Source organism: Orycteropus afer, unplaced genomic scaffold, assembly GCF_000298275.1.
Source record: "Orycteropus afer afer isolate SDZICR_OR568_19922 unplaced genomic scaffold, OryAfe1.0 scaffold00142, whole genome shotgun sequence".
NCBI lineage: Eukaryota > Metazoa > Chordata > Mammalia > Tubulidentata > Orycteropodidae > Orycteropus > Orycteropus afer.
This window is the reverse complement of record NW_006921729.1, coordinates 3,700,464-3,717,379: the sequence shown is the minus strand read 5'-3', so window position 1 is coordinate 3,717,379 and position 16,916 is coordinate 3,700,464. Positions and strand designations below refer to the sequence as shown.

The 16,916-nt window shown below is 45.4% G+C and overlaps 1 protein-coding gene across 1 annotated transcript in view; it reads left to right on the top strand.

Annotated features, from left to right (window-relative positions):
• The window catches only part of SCN5A (sodium voltage-gated channel alpha subunit 5), a 100,221-nt gene that overhangs the window by 23,581 nt on the left and 59,724 nt on the right, over positions 1-16,916 (top strand). The window contains exons 7-13 of the mRNA XM_042781639.1: positions 754-817; positions 2,152-2,293; positions 2,863-3,060; positions 4,043-4,222; positions 4,870-5,241; positions 9,836-9,968; positions 11,496-11,734. Coding sequence (XP_042637573.1) covers positions 754-817; positions 2,152-2,293; positions 2,863-3,060; positions 4,043-4,222; positions 4,870-5,241; positions 9,836-9,968; positions 11,496-11,734 — 1,328 coding nt within the window. The remainder of the gene's footprint in view (positions 1-753; positions 818-2,151; positions 2,294-2,862; positions 3,061-4,042; positions 4,223-4,869; positions 5,242-9,835; positions 9,969-11,495; positions 11,735-16,916) is intronic.

Sequence of the window (16,916 nt, the reverse complement as noted above, 5' to 3'; positions counted from 1 at the left end):
GAAAAAGATGTGGCAGACTGTTTCTGGGGAGATTACAACCTTGTCAACTCTATGGGACTGCCTGGGAATTTGCATTTCTAACCAGTCACCAGATGATGCTGATGCTGCTGGTCTGGGGATCACACTTTGAGAAGCACTGCCCAAAACAGAGGTAGTCGTGTGTGACAGGCACTGACAAGTGGCCACAGAAAGGAGAGGACAGGGCCTGCAGTCCTGTGTCTCACCTGGACCAGCCCAGCTCCCTCCTTACCTCCAAATCTGAACGGATCCCAGTGTTGCCATGGTGACTGTGGCAGGCATCACTTCCACCTTTTTATACACAGGAAAGTGAGTCCAGAGCTGAGCAGTAGCCTGCCAAGACCAAGTGGTGACTCTAAAGCCAAGCTGGAACTTGTCCCAGAGCACCACCTCCTAGTTCAGGGCCTCTTGGCCCTTGATGGCCCCCTGAGTGGTTTGGGACAGGGGTAGAATCTCCCCTATAGGGACAGCTGAGGCCCTGCCCAGGACTTCCTGTGTCCTCCAGGCACGTGAAGAACACTGGCAGCTTGAGGTCTGAGGAAGAGCAGGAGGAGAGTCAGCAAAGCAGTCATGGTTGCCCGAGGCCTGGCAAGGCAGATAAGTAGAGGGCAGGGCAGGGGCAGGAAGAAGCAGCACTACCAGCTATATCTCTACCTCCCCAGGGCCCTGGATGCAGGGTGGGAAACCAGGAGTCGGAGCCAAAGTGCCCCTCACCATGAGATGTCTCTTTTACAGACAATTACCTGCTGAAGAATGGCACCTCTGATGTGTTACTATGTGGGAATAGCTCAGATGCCGGGTATGTGGTGCCCACCAACCAGGATCACCTTGCCCAGCTCAGGGTGGGGATGAGGGGTGGCTTCTTGGTGCTTTCTCTGCTAATGGTGCTTTTGGTTTCTGTACCTGACCCCAGGGTTAGTGAGGCCTTCCCCTGCTTCCCTTTCCTGCCAGGGCCTTGTTGGCTCCCCCACCCCCACTCTCCTCTCAGAGGAGACAGCTGTGAAGAGGTAAAAGAAAGGTCAGGAACAGACCTTCAGGGAGGGCTAACAGAGCCCTGAAAATAGGAAGGTCTGGAGAACAATCCAGGAGGCCATGCAGTGTCCCCCATTCCTTCCAGAAGCCCCCAGGCTGCTCTGTCCCAATCCTGTCTCCCTCCCTCCCTGCTGGTCTATCTGTCAGGGGTGAGTGTGGTCTCCCCCAGCAACCTGGACTCTCTTTGAGGGGAGCAGAACCTGAGCAGGGCACCCAGAGATACCCAATGGCCCTGTGCAGCTTCCAAGTTCTGGGTCAGTGTGACTGTGGCATGGGTTATTAGGGGAGGGGGCATACAGATTTCCCTGGTTGAGGGTGCTCTGTGGAGCTGTATCCCCACACTTCTGAATATGAAGCTCCAGAGCTCAGGTTTGCTGCCTCCTGGTTGCTAAGGAGATTGTCTGGAGGGTCTTAGGGCATTAGCAGGTACAGAGGTCTCTTGGTCTTTTGGCTGCATGCTTCCACTTGCCAAGTCTGTCTGTCTGTCAATCTCTCTCTCTCTCTCTCTCTCTCTCTCTCTCTCTCTCACACACACACACTAACACACACACATGATTCCAGCCTAGCACTTCTTCTTTGGGAGAGAGACTGTCACCTCCAGTTCCATGAACTGCCTCTGCCTTAGTTGAACCAGTGCCTGTGCATGTAGTTGTGCAAATGGATGCTTTCTCCAGACGTGGCCAGGCCCCAGCCTGCCCATCCCAGAATCATTCCTCAATCTCATGACCCTGCCTTTGCCTTCAGCTCCATCCTGTTCAGCCCAAGCCTTCTTGCTTTCTTCCATGTGCCTGCACAGTGTTCAGCTCCCTGTGGGGTAGACAGGCCAAGGAAGAGACAGGAGCCAGGCTGTTGGATGGGGTGTTATGTGGGCAAAGGGAGCTAGCAGAATACAGGTAGGTGGAGAAAAAGGGGAGACAGTGTCCTAGGGGGAGGCACAGCATGAGCAAAGCCATGGAGGCAGAGTTTGGCAGTGGGCAGTAGACTTATGACGCTCAGCCTTCCAGAGCGACGGGGCATATGCTGGGCTGCCCAGGGAGATGAGTGGGAGAGGCCCAGTGGCCTCTCTACAGCATGAGACAGAGTCTGTGTGTCTGACCATAGGACATGTCCTGAGGGCTACCGGTGCCTAAAGGCAGGCCAGAACCCAGACCACGGCTATACCAGCTTCGACTCCTTCGCTTGGGCTTTCCTCGCACTCTTCCGCCTGATGACGCAGGACTGCTGGGAGCGCCTCTACCAGCAGGTGTGTGGGTGTACAGGCCAGCAGAGGGTGCCAAATACGGAACTGAGGGCTCCACACCAGGGTCCAGGCCTGGGTTGCAGCAAAGGCCCCAGCATCTTCCTCACTAGAGGAGCTGTGGAGAGGAAAGAGCAGGACAAAGCCCCCACTTTTCTTTCACCAGGGAGGACAACAGCTCCCGTTACAGTGGGAGTGGGATTCATGTGTTTGAGGGTTAGGGGTCCAGCAAGAAGAGACTTTCTTTTTACTTGTGACCAAGAATCAATTCCTTTATATGAAGTACTCCCTCCTCTGTGAGTGGGACACTCCTCCACCCTAGGGGATGAAATATTCCTCCCCTGTGAGTGCAGTACTTCTTCCTGTTGTAAAGGACATTCTGTCTCCATGGGTGGGACAGCCCTTCCTCTGTAGGACAGGATACTCCCCTCTCTATAGGTGAGACTGTCTATACCACCCAGATGGTGACTATTTGAACCCCCAGCATAGCCAGGCTGTGTGCCTTGGAAATGCCTTGACCCAGAAGAGACCTAATGAGAGTGACCCCTACCGCTTTTCTCTCCACCCACCCCCAGACCCTGAGGTCTGCAGGGAAGATCTACATGATCTTCTTCATGCTCGTCATCTTCCTGGGCTCCTTCTACCTGGTGAACCTTATCCTGGCTGTGGTCGCCATGGCCTATGAGGAACAAAACCAAGCCACCATTGCTGAGACCGAGGAGAAGGAAAAGCGCTTCCAGGAGGCCATGGAAATGCTCAAGAAAGAGCATGAGGTGGGTGAGCAGTGCAGCCAAGGAGCTTCCAGACTGAGCCCTTACCTGAGTGGATGCCTGTGGGCATGGTACATGCTGGGGAAAGTTGATGCCTATAAGAGTGGTGTCTGTAGGGCAAAAAGTGATACCTGCTGATTAAAGGTGTCTGCTGAGTAAAAATACTCTTTTTGAATGTGGCATATGCTGGGTAAAAAATATGTACCTACTGGGTAAAGAAGGTGCCTATTAGTGAGGTGCCTGCTAGGTAAAAATGGTGCCTACTATGCTGCCTCAGGCTAAGGCAGAGCAGGCATCTCCAGTTTTTCCCTGGAACCATGTTACCTTTTAGGTGAAGGTGGTACCAACTGGGTTAAAATTGTGCCTTCTGGGTCAAGGTAGTGGCTTCTGGGTAAAAGTGGTCTCTGGGCATAGTGCAAGCTGGATAAGAGAGACTCATCTATACATGGTCATAGTTTATTGTGGTCAAGGGTTGCCTTCTGGTGGGAAAGTGAGGAACACCCAAGGGCCAAGGCCTGAGCCAGCTCAGGAGATAAGTAAGCTCTGGCAGTGCTGCTCTGGCTACCTGAGGTTCCCCACGCAGAAGCTGCTAGAGGCTAATTACAGAGCAAACCTATTAGAAGCTAGGCTGTGTATTAGAAACTAGGCTGTGGGTGTCTATTTTTCTTCTCACTGCCCCACACCACTCTCCTCAGTACTCCTGTTAGCCAGTAGAACCTTCTGAAAGATCTTCTGCCCTCTACTTCCACCACTTCCCCTGCTCATCAGTACTTTCCTACCTCTCTTACACACTCCCTCTTTCCAAGAGCTGCTCACTTCGGCCATAGTCTCTTTCCCCCTGGGTCTCTATCTTTCTCAAAAAGTCTTGCATCCATGTGAACTTATCTGTCTGTGGTGCCCTGACACTCGGAGATGCCTGCTCAGCCTTAGCCTGAGGCAGCATAGTCTCATTAACTGATACATCTCTTCCTTCACCTCTTTCTAGGCCCTCATCATCAGAGGTGTGGATACTGTGTCCCGCAGCTCCTTGGAGATGTCCCCTTTGGCCCCAGTAACCATCCATGAGAGAAGGAGCAAGAGGAAAAAACGAATGTCTTCAGGGACAGAGGAGTGTGGGGATGACAGGTTCCCCAAGTCTGACTCGGAAGATGGTCCCAGAGTAATGGTAATCCCCGGCTGAAGCTCTGACCCTCTCAGTGTGGTTCTGGCAGCATGATGCTGGGCCCCCAGTGTAGTCAGAGCCACACAGTCAAATGTACTCCACAGCATCTTTGAACTCCCTTCCCAACCCTGACTGCTTCCCATGGCCTTGGGCAGCCAAGTAGAGCAGGTTTGGATGTTATGCTATCTCCAACCTGGGGCTGAATCCCCCAGCATTGGAACTGGAGTTAGGGCACAGCCCCATGGTATGGGTTGGTAGGAGCCCAAGGACATGCCCATGTGAGTGAGGGAGCATGGCTGACCACCCCAGATCCTGCTTAGGCCAGGCCTCCTGCAGCAATAGACTGCACATACCAGGAGCCTTCCTGCCTCCATATCCCCTTGCCCAGACTTAACCTCACCTTTAGATAAACCTAAGTCCCAGAGTCCTAGACCAGACCTCAGGTGGAGAGAGATTCCAGAAGATGCAGCATTGCTTCTAACCCTGCACTCCCTCCTCTAAATACTCTGACTCAACCCACTCAGCTCCTGTGGGGTAAGCAAAAGCCCTTAATGCCCCAGATAGTTGAGCTGGGGCTAAAGGCAAGAGGGCTAGGCTGGGAGCATCTGAGGACCCGTCTTGGTCACGCCCCTTTCTCCACATACCCCCAGAATCATCTCAGCATCACCCACGGCCTCAGCAGGACCTCCATGAAGCCACGCTCCAGCCATGGGAGTATTTTCACCTTTCGCCGGCGAGACCTGGGTTCCGAGACAGACTTTGCAGATGATGAAAATAGCACAGCAGGGGAAAGTGAGAGCCACCGGACGTCACTGCTGGTGCCCTGGCCCCTGCGCCGGCCCAGTGCCCAGGGCCAGGCTGGCCCCGGGACAGCAGCTCCCAGCCACATCCTCAATGGCAAAAGGAACAGCACTGTGGACTGCAATGGGGTGGTCTCCTTGCTGGGGTCAGTCGACCCCGAGGCCACATCCCCAGGGAGCCGCCTTCTCCACCCTATGATGCTGGAGCGGCCCCCAGACATGGTGAGCCCACCCCACAGTGAAGGTACCAGACAGAGCTGGTCTCCTAACTGGTCACTGGCTGCCAGGTCCAAAAACACTTATCCAATATTTATTGAGTACCTATGGAGCCCCTGGGTAGTACAAACAGTTAATGAGATCAGCTGCTAACCAAAAGGTTGGAGGTTTGAGTCTACCCAGAGATACCTGGGAAGATCTATTTCTGCAATACCTACTTTTGAAAATGCTGTGGAGTACAGTTCTGCTTTGACACAAGTGGAGTCTCCATGAGTTGGAGTTGTCTTAACAGCAACTGGTTTCATTTTTTTATTTGTTTATTGTGTGCTGGGTTCTGGGGGTGAATAAACCCACAAAAAATCTCTGCCTTTATAGAACTTCCATGCTAATGGGAGCACACAGACAAAAATCAAAAGAAATAAGGGGAAAAAGTGTATATACACGTATGAGTACATACATACTTGTGTGTGATGGTGATAAACAGATTGATAGTTAAATATTTAATAACTGGCAAGGCACAGGCGAGGAGCCCTGATGTCATAATGGTTAAGCCCTCGGCTACTAATGGACAGGTTGGTGCTTCACAGTTACCAGCAGGACTTCTCTTACCACAGGAAGAGAGATGTGGCAATTTACTCCCATAAAGACTAACCTAAGAAACGCTATGGGGCAGTTCTGCCCCATAGGGTTGCTGTGAGTCAGAGTCAGCTTGACAGCACTCAGCAACAAGGCACGGGGCTGAGATGCTGTAGGGGACCCAGCATTCTGAGGCCTGTGTAAATGCTTGCTAGTTGCTGGACTTTGGCCAATCCAGGGGGTCCTGGGAAGGGGCTAGAGTGGGGCTCTGAACAACAGTTGATATAGTATTTTATCAACTGGTAACTCAGCTTAAGCCCATGTGATAAGTGCTGTGTGTGGTGAGGGGGAGGGCAGCAAAACAAAGGCCTGAAGGAGGTGAGGGTGGGAGCCGTGCTGCTTTGTGAGAATGAGGGGGCATAGAGGAGTGGTTAGCATCCAGACTCTGGAGACCAACTAGGTTTGAATCCCAGCTCACCCCTTACTAGCTTGATGGCCTGTGGGCACATTACAATTCTTCATAATGCCTCAGGTCTGTCATCTGTAAAATGGGTTAAAAATACCCATTTCAGAGTCAGTTGTAAGTATTACATGTAGGTAAAGCAGTCAGGGCAGGGCCTGAATCCTATATATAAGTATGTTGATATCTTTAGAGTATCATCAACCTTTTAGCTAATAAGCAAGTGCTAAACTGTTTGTGCCACTCAGATTCCTTGTCCAAAACCAACCAAACCCACTGCCATCGAGTTGGTTCTGACTTGTAGCAACTCTCATTGGGTTTCTGAGGCAGTATAAACCTTTATGGAAGTAGATTTCCCCGTCTTCTTTCTGAGGAGTGGCTGGTGGATTTGAACCGCCCACTGGTTAGCAGTCAAATGCCTTAGGCACTATGCCACCAGAGCTCCTTACTCTTAGTGGTGAGGACTAAAAGAGTTAAAACAGGCCAAGTACTTAGACTAGTACTTGGTTAGTGTTCAAGGTATTGTTATTTAATGGTTATTAGCAGGAAGGAGTGAAGATTCCTGGGGTACATTACAGAGTGGTGGGGCACTCATACTCCTATGGAGCAGGGAGTGAAGGGTGTGTTCCTGGGAACCATGGCAGAAGGGAGATAGCCACAGCCTCTGGAAGGCACCCTGCCCTTTCCTGAAATGTAGGGTTTCTGGCTTCCTAGGAACACCAAGCCCCAGTGGCTGTAGGCTCCCCCGCAGGCCAACCCTGGAGCCTCAGCCTGTGGACTTACAGCAGCAGCTGCAGCACTAATACAATTTCCTAATCTCATTAGGGAGAAAACCATCTCATTGTGCTACACATGTTGGGAGGGATCCAAGTTCAAACACTTCATTACCCGGAACTCTGACTTCACCCATTCTCACTTCTGTGGGGCCCATTTGTAACCTTAAAGGGATTAGCAGGCCAAGACGGGGTCATTTGCAAAGTTAAAGGAATTAGCGGATCAATGATAGAGACATTTGAAAAGTTAAAGAGATTAGCAGGCGGTAGGCCCTGGGAATGCCTTTCTCTGCTTCCATAGGGTCCCCAGTGACTCATCTCTGCCCAGTTCTTGTGTGAAAGCAAAGAACAGTGCCTGGTACAGACCACCACCACCAGGTACCATCAAGTCAACTCCAACACTTGGTGACTCCATGTGTGTCTGAGCAGAACTGTGCTCCATGGAGTTTTCAGTGGCTGGTTTTTAGGAGGTAGATCTCCAGGCCTTTCTTCCAAGCCATTTGTGGATGGGCTCAAGCTTCCAACCTTTTTCTTAGCAGCCAAGTGTATCAACCATTTGCACCACTGAGAGGTTCCTGGCACAAGGTTTGTGGTGGTTGTTAAGTATCATCAAGTTGACCAACTCATAATGACCTTATGTGACAGAGTAGATCATCATCTGCCCCTTAGGTTTTTTGTAGCTGTAATTTATAGAAACAGTAAAAAACAAAAACAAACACAAACAAAAAAACCCTACTGCCATCGAGTTGATTCCAACTCATAGCGATCCCCATTGGGTTTCTGAGGCAGTAAATCTTTGTGGAAGTAGATTGCCCAGTCTTGCCTCTGCAGAGTGGCTGATGGGTTTGAACCACCGACCTTTTGATTAACAGTCAGACAGATGTCTTAGGCATTGTACTACCAGAGCTCCTTATAGAAACAGTACCAGGTGCTTAATTAACATAGTCAGGGAGGAATGGCAAACCCAACAGACAGCTCATGTTTACTTTATCTGGATTTGAAGGCAGGAGGACTTTGTCCCCTGCCTGTATAAGGATGCTTGATCCTAGAAGGCTACATGAGGATGAGGGAGACATATTAAATAGCTATTTTTTTCCCTCCCTCCACATGTTAGTCCTTCATCCTTATCACTTGGCCATCGGACAAGTTAGACACAGAGCTGGAACTCCTAACCCCAGCCTCTAAGTTGATTTGTTCATCCAACAAATATTCAGTGCCAGCCTGCTGCATTGGGAGCCAGGCAGTGTTTAAGGCTCTAGAATTATAGCAGGAAAAAGAACACAAAATCTCTGCCCTAGACGTATTTAGAACTCACTCCAGGCCCTGGCTCTGCCACTCAGGGTAGCCTAGGCCTATCTCTTCTCTGCAGAGATTCTAAGTCTAAGATCTCATCCTCCCTCCTGAGCTGAACAGCCCAGTTCCTGGGCACCTGGGTTATCATCGTGCATTGCCCAGCTGATGTAAGTCTTGGTGTGCTCCTTGGTTTTCTGCGGGGCTCCGAATAAGCCCAGTGAATGCCTGCCTGCCACCACCTTTCATCAGGGCATTCTACGTCTTCCAGTCATAGTTCTTTTATGTACAAAAATGGTGCATGCATACTGAAAGATAATCCCATGGTGCAGAAGTACATAAAATGGAAAGTGAACTTCTCCCTTTCCTTCCTCTCCCTCCACAATCCCATTCCCCAGAGAGATCTGCTTTAACAGTTTGCCGTGTATCCTTCTAGATCTTTTTCTTGTTTTTCCATGAAACACTTTGTCTTGGAGATGTGTCCTTGGAAGCATGGATGGGACTGCCTACCTTCCTTTATTAGTCTCTGTCATAGTACAGAGTTTGAGTGCATCCATAACTGATTTTAATATTCTTCCTATTGATTGGTTGTTTTCCATTTTATGGTATTAGGAATAGTGCTATTCGTCAGGTTTTCACTGACCAGTTCTTTGAGAAGTTGATGGCCCCTTCCTTCTTCCGAGTCTATCTTAGTCTGGAAGCTGTGTTGAAACCTGTCCACCATGAGAGACCCTGCTGGTATTTGAAATAGCAGTGGCATAGCCTCCAGTCTCACAGTATGACAGATTAGACAGACAAGTGGTGGAATGGTGCAGACCAATGGGTAGTGTTTCATTCTGTTGTACATAGGGTCGCTGTGAGTTGGAGCTGACTTGATGGCACCTAACAACAACAGCAGGAATAGTGCTGCAGTGAACATCATTGAATGTATATTTTTGGTGTACATGTATAATTATTATGAAGTTAGATTACCAGACGAAGAATTGCAGGGCCAATTAAAAATTTTCTTGGTAGTTATAGCCAGACTACCTCCATAAAAGCTCCCACCAGCCATGTATAAGCTTTTACATTTCTATTAATGTCCTCTTAGAGCATGTTAGATTTCTTTATGCTCTCGACTCTTGGGAACTTGTGGTCAATTAAGATTCCCAGATCATTTTTGCATGTGCTAATGTATGTGACAGCATCTGGCACAGGAAGGGCCTGACCAATAAAGGAATTTGGTACCTGCAGTTTCCTGCCCATACTTAATACTCACTACTGGTGAGAAGTGGGGAAGAAGAAGAAGAGAGAATAAAGGTGACAGTGAGGGGAAGGGTATAAGCTGGGAGGGAGTTGGGCACAGAGCAGTCCAGTATCCAGGGTCCCATCACATTCTCCAGTCTGTCACCTATGACATCATCAGCTTGAGCCTGGGCCAGTCACCCCAGGTTCAGCAGAAGTAGGGCTTATGGCAGGATTGTCATCCCCAGGCTGACACAGATCTCTTGGTTGCACGCAGACAACACCATCAGAGGAGCCAGGAGGGCCTCAGATGCTAACACCCCAGGCTCCATGTGTGGACGGCTTCGAGGAGCCAGGAGAGCGGCAGCGGGCCCTCAGTGCAGTCAGCGTCCTCACCAGTGCACTGGAAGGTCAGCACACCCAAGTGTTGCTCAGCCACTCCCCACATCTGTTCTACCCCAGCCTGGCCTGGTGTCTTAGTTATCTCACTAAAAACCAAAACCAAACTCACTGCCAGCTAGTTAGTTCTGACTCACAGCAATCCCTCCTTGGGTTTCCAGGGGGGTATCACTGCAGGAGTAGATTGCCCAATCTTCCTTCTGAGGAGTGGTTGGTGGGTTTGAACCACCAGCTTTCTGGTTAGCAGTCAAATGCCTTAGGCACTATGCTACCAGAGCTTCCCTAGTGCTGCTATAACAGAAATAGCACAGGTGGATGGCTTTAAAAATTAGAAATTATTTTCTTACAGCCCAGGAGGCTAGACGTCTGAACTCAGGGCACTAGCTCTAGAGGAAGGCTCGCTCTCTGTCGGCTTTGGGGGAGTGTCCTGTGCACTGTCAGCTTCTCTTCCTTGGTTCCTTGGTGGTCTCCACACGGCATCAGTCTTTCCCCATTTGTGTTTGCTTGTGTCCATGCCTCATCTGCCCTTTTTACAACTCAGAAATGGTTAGGTTTAAGACACACCCTACACTGATAGACCTTTATGAACATAAAAAAGGAATCCCTATTCCCAAATGGGATTACAACCATAGGTACAAGGATTAGGATTTACAACACATATTTTTGAGGTCACAATTCAGCCCATAACACTTGGACATTCCCCCATCTGTCTTGGCTATCCCCATACTGTCCTTTTCTGTCCTGTGTGTGATATGTCCTGACCTGCCCTAGATATCTTTTCATCTATTTCAGCTTCTTCTTTCCTGGGCATCCTTGTGTCTGTGTCTCTTGCAAACATTCCCATATCTGTCCTGGCCTATTCCATGCTCTTCTTATTGGTCTCATCCCATCCTTTCCCAAGTGTCCCCATGTCTATTTTAGCTGATTCCTGCTTTTCCTAGATTTATCCCAGACTCTTCCAGGCATCCCACATCTGTCCAGCCAATCTCACCCTAGGCAACCCCACATCTTTTCCAGTCTGAATTTAGAAACCCCTGTCTTGTTTCCTCCTCTCCCAAACATACTCATAACTCCCCCGGCCTATTCCAGGTATTCCCCATCTGTTCTGACTTGTCCCAGAGGTCCGCATCTCTTCCTACCTGCTCTTCCCTAGGTGTCTCATCTCTCATCCTTATGTCATAAATGTCACCTTATCCTCTTCAACAACTTCACATTTATCCATCCAAAATGTGAGCATCCATGTCTGCATAGGACTAATGCCTCAAGCAAACCCACATCTGGCCTAATCTATCTTTCTTGTTTTCCCACATCCATCCTGGTCTCCTATCCCTGTGTCCCTCTTCTCTCATATTTCCAGGGTAAGGAGCCAGAATACAGGCCACCCCTTCCCTTAGCCTTCCCTGCCCCCTCCTGTTGTCTTCCTGTCATGTAGCAGCCCTGTCATCTTCCCAAGTAAGTCATAACTCTTTTCTGGAACACCATCACTTATATATGGAGTCAGTCAACTAAAACAAACAAGCTCCCTGGCTGTTCCCCAGAGTTGGAGGAGTCTCGCCGCAAGTGCCCGCCATGCTGGACCCGCTTTGCCCAGCGCTACATGATCTGGGAGTGCTGCCCTCTGTGGATGTCCATCAAGCAGGGTGTGAAGTATATGGTTATGGACCCATTTGCTGACCTCACCATCACCATCTGCATCGTACTCAACACACTCTTCATGGCCTTGGAGCACTACAACATGACAACTGAATTTGAGGAGATGCTGCAAGTTGGGAATCTGGTAAGGTCCACTGGAAGCTGCCACATGAATGGGAGGGGCTCTTGGCCAACAGGCATATCCTTTGTGGGTAAGGGAGGAGGACTCCTGAGCACAGAGGGATCTTATGAGGGTAAAAATCATCATGGAAGGTATCTTGGAAGAAGGAGTCTCAGGATCAGCTCTTAAGGGGCTGAGAGATGTGGATTAGGGGTGGAAGATTGGGGATAAATGTTTATAAAGATGCCTAGAAGGTGAAAAACAAAAGTGATAATTTGAGTGAACCTGAAATGTGTGGAAACATGAGATTTTGCAGTTGGTAGATGGAGGAGGAGGATATATGCAGAAAAAGGGAGTTGTCTTATTGACTGAGATTGTGGATGTGTGCAGTGTTTGTTGACTGGAAGAAAGGATGAATAGTGATTGAATGGCAGTTGGTTAAATGGATGATTGGTTGGATGGTTGGGTAGCTGGGTGTAGTGAGTAAATCAGGCAGAACTAGGTTTGAATTCTGACTCAGCTCTTACTAACTATGTGATCTCAAGCGGATTACTTTGTTGCAGTAATTGGCACAATGAGTGTTTGTTAAACTTAATAAATGTAAAATTAGTATGACAGAATCAGCCTCATAGGAGACTAATGAAGATTGAATAAGATAATGTCTGTAATGTGCTTGGCTCAGAGCTTGATAAACAATAAGCACTCAAAATAAATAATAACCTATCAGAAGGCTGCCAGTTCAAACCCACCAGCCACTCCTCGGAAGGAAGTTTGGGTAATCTACTTCTGTAGAGATACTGCCTCAGACACCCAAGGAGAGGTCGCTATGAGTCAGATCCGACTCGACAGCAGTGAGTTTGGGTTTTTTTTCCCTCTGTATGCAAACATAAGGGAAAGCTATATTTCAGTCTGTAGACATCTCAAAGCACAGTTTTGCCTGGCATGCTTTGGATGGTCTTCAGTTGGCGGTTATGTTGAGCACAGTTTTATTGGAATGTGACTGTTTAGTTGGTCTGAGGAGCAAGTCAAATGTGACCAATAGCCCTGGTGGTTTCCCTGGGCCATTAAGGTTTGATTGAATTGCAGATGTGTTACTCTTGTGGTAGTTACTGGTAATAAGTCATGTGGCTGGGTTATAGCTTATGTTTTATTCTGTTTGGATAGCTTTATTGCTAGTATATAAGAATTAATTGTCTTGCATTTAATGTATTCTAGGTGGTTTGAATAGATAGATAGATAGATAGATAGATAGATAGATAGATAGATAGATAGATGTATATATATTTAGGAGCTCTGGTACCATGGTGCCTAAGGCACTTGACTGCTAACCAGAAGGCTGGCGGTTCAAACCCACCAGCCACTTCTCAGAAGGAAGGTTAGGCAATCTATTTCCATAGTGATACTGCCTCGGAAACCCAAGGAGGGGTTGTTATGAACTGAGTCTGACTCGATGGCACATAACAACAACAACATATATATATTTATAAATCATAAAAATAAGCATGAATAAATAATCTTGGTATAAACATGTCATTAAATACAAATTCCATAAATGATCTGATTGATAGATTTGATTAAATTTTAACCCATGATACAAAAGAGGTAAAACACAAATGAGATTTCTGTTTCTAGCAATATTGTAAACAACAAAACCTGAGAAGTCTCCTACTATGAAACAGTTAAAAATGATACCTGAAAAATAGGAAATGTTCTTTGAAATGCATAACTAACTTCTCGAGAAAGTAAGAGAAATCCCCAAATGCCAAAAACAAAGAAGGACCTAAAAACCATAGCAGTAACCATGTAAAATGATTCTGTAATTACCTTGAGTTGGGGAAGAGGATATTGTGGGGTGGGGAAGATAGATTGCTGATTTGTTAATTTTGTTAATCCGAGGACTTCAGTTTTACAATGAATATATAGCAATAAGGCACCAGCCTTGGGATAATGTGAGGCATGAGCTGGAACTGAGGAGCCCCATAAAGATAGAACCAACCATTCACTAAAATCACCATTTTAACCAAAAAAATCCACACACTGACACTGATATCATACACTGACACTGATATGATGCACTGAAATGATACAGAAGTAAGTTTTTCTGTCTCAGCCAGGGTTGCAGGGGGCAAGGGGAGAAGTAACCTCTGAAAGTTCATTGACTCCACAAAACCTTCAGTAGAATCCAGAGGCTGTAGAATAATAACTTCAAAGTGCTGAGAGAAAATATATGATGATGGATTTGGCTTTGCACACATTTGGAGTGCAGATTTGTACATAAGTAGTCTCAGAACTCATGCCCCAAAAATTAACATATAAAAAGGGTCATGGATTGATATCTTGGGGGCCCTGAAAGAGGCAAATGCAAGACTTCTCTGAAAGGACATACCTTTACTCAAACCAAGCTAGATTCCCCAAATTACAAAACATAAGAGGAAATACTCCACCATGAGCAAGAATCAGCACACAAAATAATCAAGCTCATGTCCTTAAGAATGTCATATAATAGAGCAGTTCAATAGCGATGTTAAAATATGAATATTTGTAATAACTAAACATATGAAAGAAGGAATTAAAAACATCAAAAAGAACAAGACAAGTTTGAATAAGAGCCAAACAAAATCTCTAAAAACTTCAATTACTGAAATTAAAATCTAAATATACAAATCAAATAGCACATTAATACAGCTGGGAGAGAATTAAATGAATATAAAATTAGATCTTAGCAAGTTTTCCAGAATGCAGCTCATAGAGATGAAGAGATGGAATATGTGAAATAAAGGCTGAGAGACATAGAGTAAGGAGAAGAAGGTCAAACACAGCTGATAGGAATTATAGAAGGAGAAAATTAGGGTGAGAGATATTCAAAGAGAAAATGACTGAAAGTAATGAAAGAAATGAACCTATGGATTCAGGAGTTGCAATACATCCTTAACAGGATAAAAAGAATAAATATACCTTGATGTATTGTGATGAATCTTCTGAACACCAAAGGCAAAGGCATCATTATGCAACCAAAAGAAGAAAGATTGCCTACGAAGGAACAACAATTAGATGGATAAGAGAGTCCATAATAGCTTCAATCAAATGCCAAAGGCAGTAGAATAATAACTGCAAAGTGCTGAGAGAAAAGATTTGAAAACCTAGGATTCTATACCCAGCTAACCTACCATTCAAGGAGGTTATTGAAAAACGATGTTTGGGAAACAGAAATCATAATAAATAAAGGTAGATTGAAGTCAGTAACTAAAATACAGATTGGTTAAAGAAATAAAACTTAGCTGTATGTTATTTACAAAAGATACCCCAAATATAAGGACCCAAAACAGAGTGAAGAGAAAAAGGATGGAAAAAGATACACTAAAGCAAATATACTAGCCTAAAGAAACTGGTATGGCTGTATTAATACTGAACAAAATAAGCTTTAAAACAAGAAGTATTACTGAGTGAAGAAGAGGTCCACAACATAAAAACAAAAGGAGAAGTTCACCAGGAATACATAACTCTAAACTTTTATGCAACAAATTACATAGCCTCAAGATACGTAAAGCAAACTATAAGAAAAATTTAACAAATCCACAGTCTCAGTGAGAGATTTTTAACACATCACCTTCAATTAATGGATCAAGCTGACAAAAGATTAGCAAAGATACAGAGGTCTTGAATAACAGATATAAAAAGCTTGATCTAATAAGTATATATAGAGTCCTGCACTCAACTATTATAGAAAATATGCATAGAATATTCACAAAATGACCACATTTTGGGTCTCAAAGCAAGTCTTAGCAAATGCCAAAGACTGAGTATCATGTAGCCTTCAATCACTGACTATTGTGCAATTAAATTAGAAATCAAAAACAGAAAGATATATTTAATTTTTTAAAAAAGTGTACTTCCACATAATTCATGGTGAGAAAAGATTTCATAATGCATATCGTGAAAGCTTTGTAATGGAACGAGGACTGGTACCAAATTTCATTTGCTTCTAAATTAATTTTAGATGTAATTTAAATATTTTTCATTGAGTTGGAGCAAATGCAGTATTTAGATGGAAATTTATAGCTTAAGGTATATATTAAAAAGAAGATAAGTTGAAAATTAATGAACCAGGTATTTGATTCAAATAGTTAGAAAAGCAGTAAGTATAAATGCAAAGAAAGGTGAAGAAAATTTAGGATAAAACCAAAAATTAATAAAATAGAAGGCAAAAATTCAATAGGAAGAAACAGTTAAAAAAAAATTTTTAAAAACTAAAAATAGACAAACTTCTGGCAAAGTTACAATAGAAATAAGAGAAAGCACAAACAATATTAAGAATAGAAAAGAGAACAAAACTACACGAGCAGTAAAGATTTTAAAATTTTGAACAAAGTGATAATTTTCCTTGAAACACATAGATTACCAAGATTTAAAGTCATAAATAAAAGAAAGAAAATGTAGACCAGCTAAATCTGGTAATATATATTTAAGAAAAATTAAACAAATAAGAAACTCCTTATGATCAAGTTGAGTTTACTCCAGGAATGCAAGGATAGTAAATACATTTCACCAAACTAAAGACAACATTTGATCTTTCTTAGATGTGGGAAATAATTTTAACAAAATATTAAGAGTTCTTCTGTGATAAGAACTTGTAGCAAACTAGAAATAATCTTCCCAAGATGCCTACAAAAAAAATCTATGGTAAATAATATACTTATTTATGACACATTGGCAGCCTTCCTATTAAAATCAAGAACAAACACAGGTGATAATGATAAATAATAGCTAATACTGGTTGAGCACGTACTATAACCCAGGTACAGATTTCAAATTTCTGATAACAGCCCCATGAAGGAAGTGCTGTTATTATTACCATCCATGATTTACTGGTGAGGGAACAGAGGCACAGGTGGTCAATTAACTTACCCAAGGTCACAACCGCCAGGAAGTGGTGGAGCCGGGATTCAACTCTAAGCAATTTGGATCTACAATTTACACTCTTAACTGCTGTACTACATGGCTATGCTGCAGATGTAACTTTGTGCCATTGTTCTAGCCCAAACTGTGCTGAAGATCCCTGTCAGATGCATGTAAGAAAAGAAAAGGGAGGGTTCCAGCAAGATGGCAGACTAGGCAGAAGGATTGCACAGACCCTCTTCAACAAAGAAAAGGGAAACCAATTAACACAGACACAGAAGATAATCTTGGACCCCTGAGCCTTGAAGGG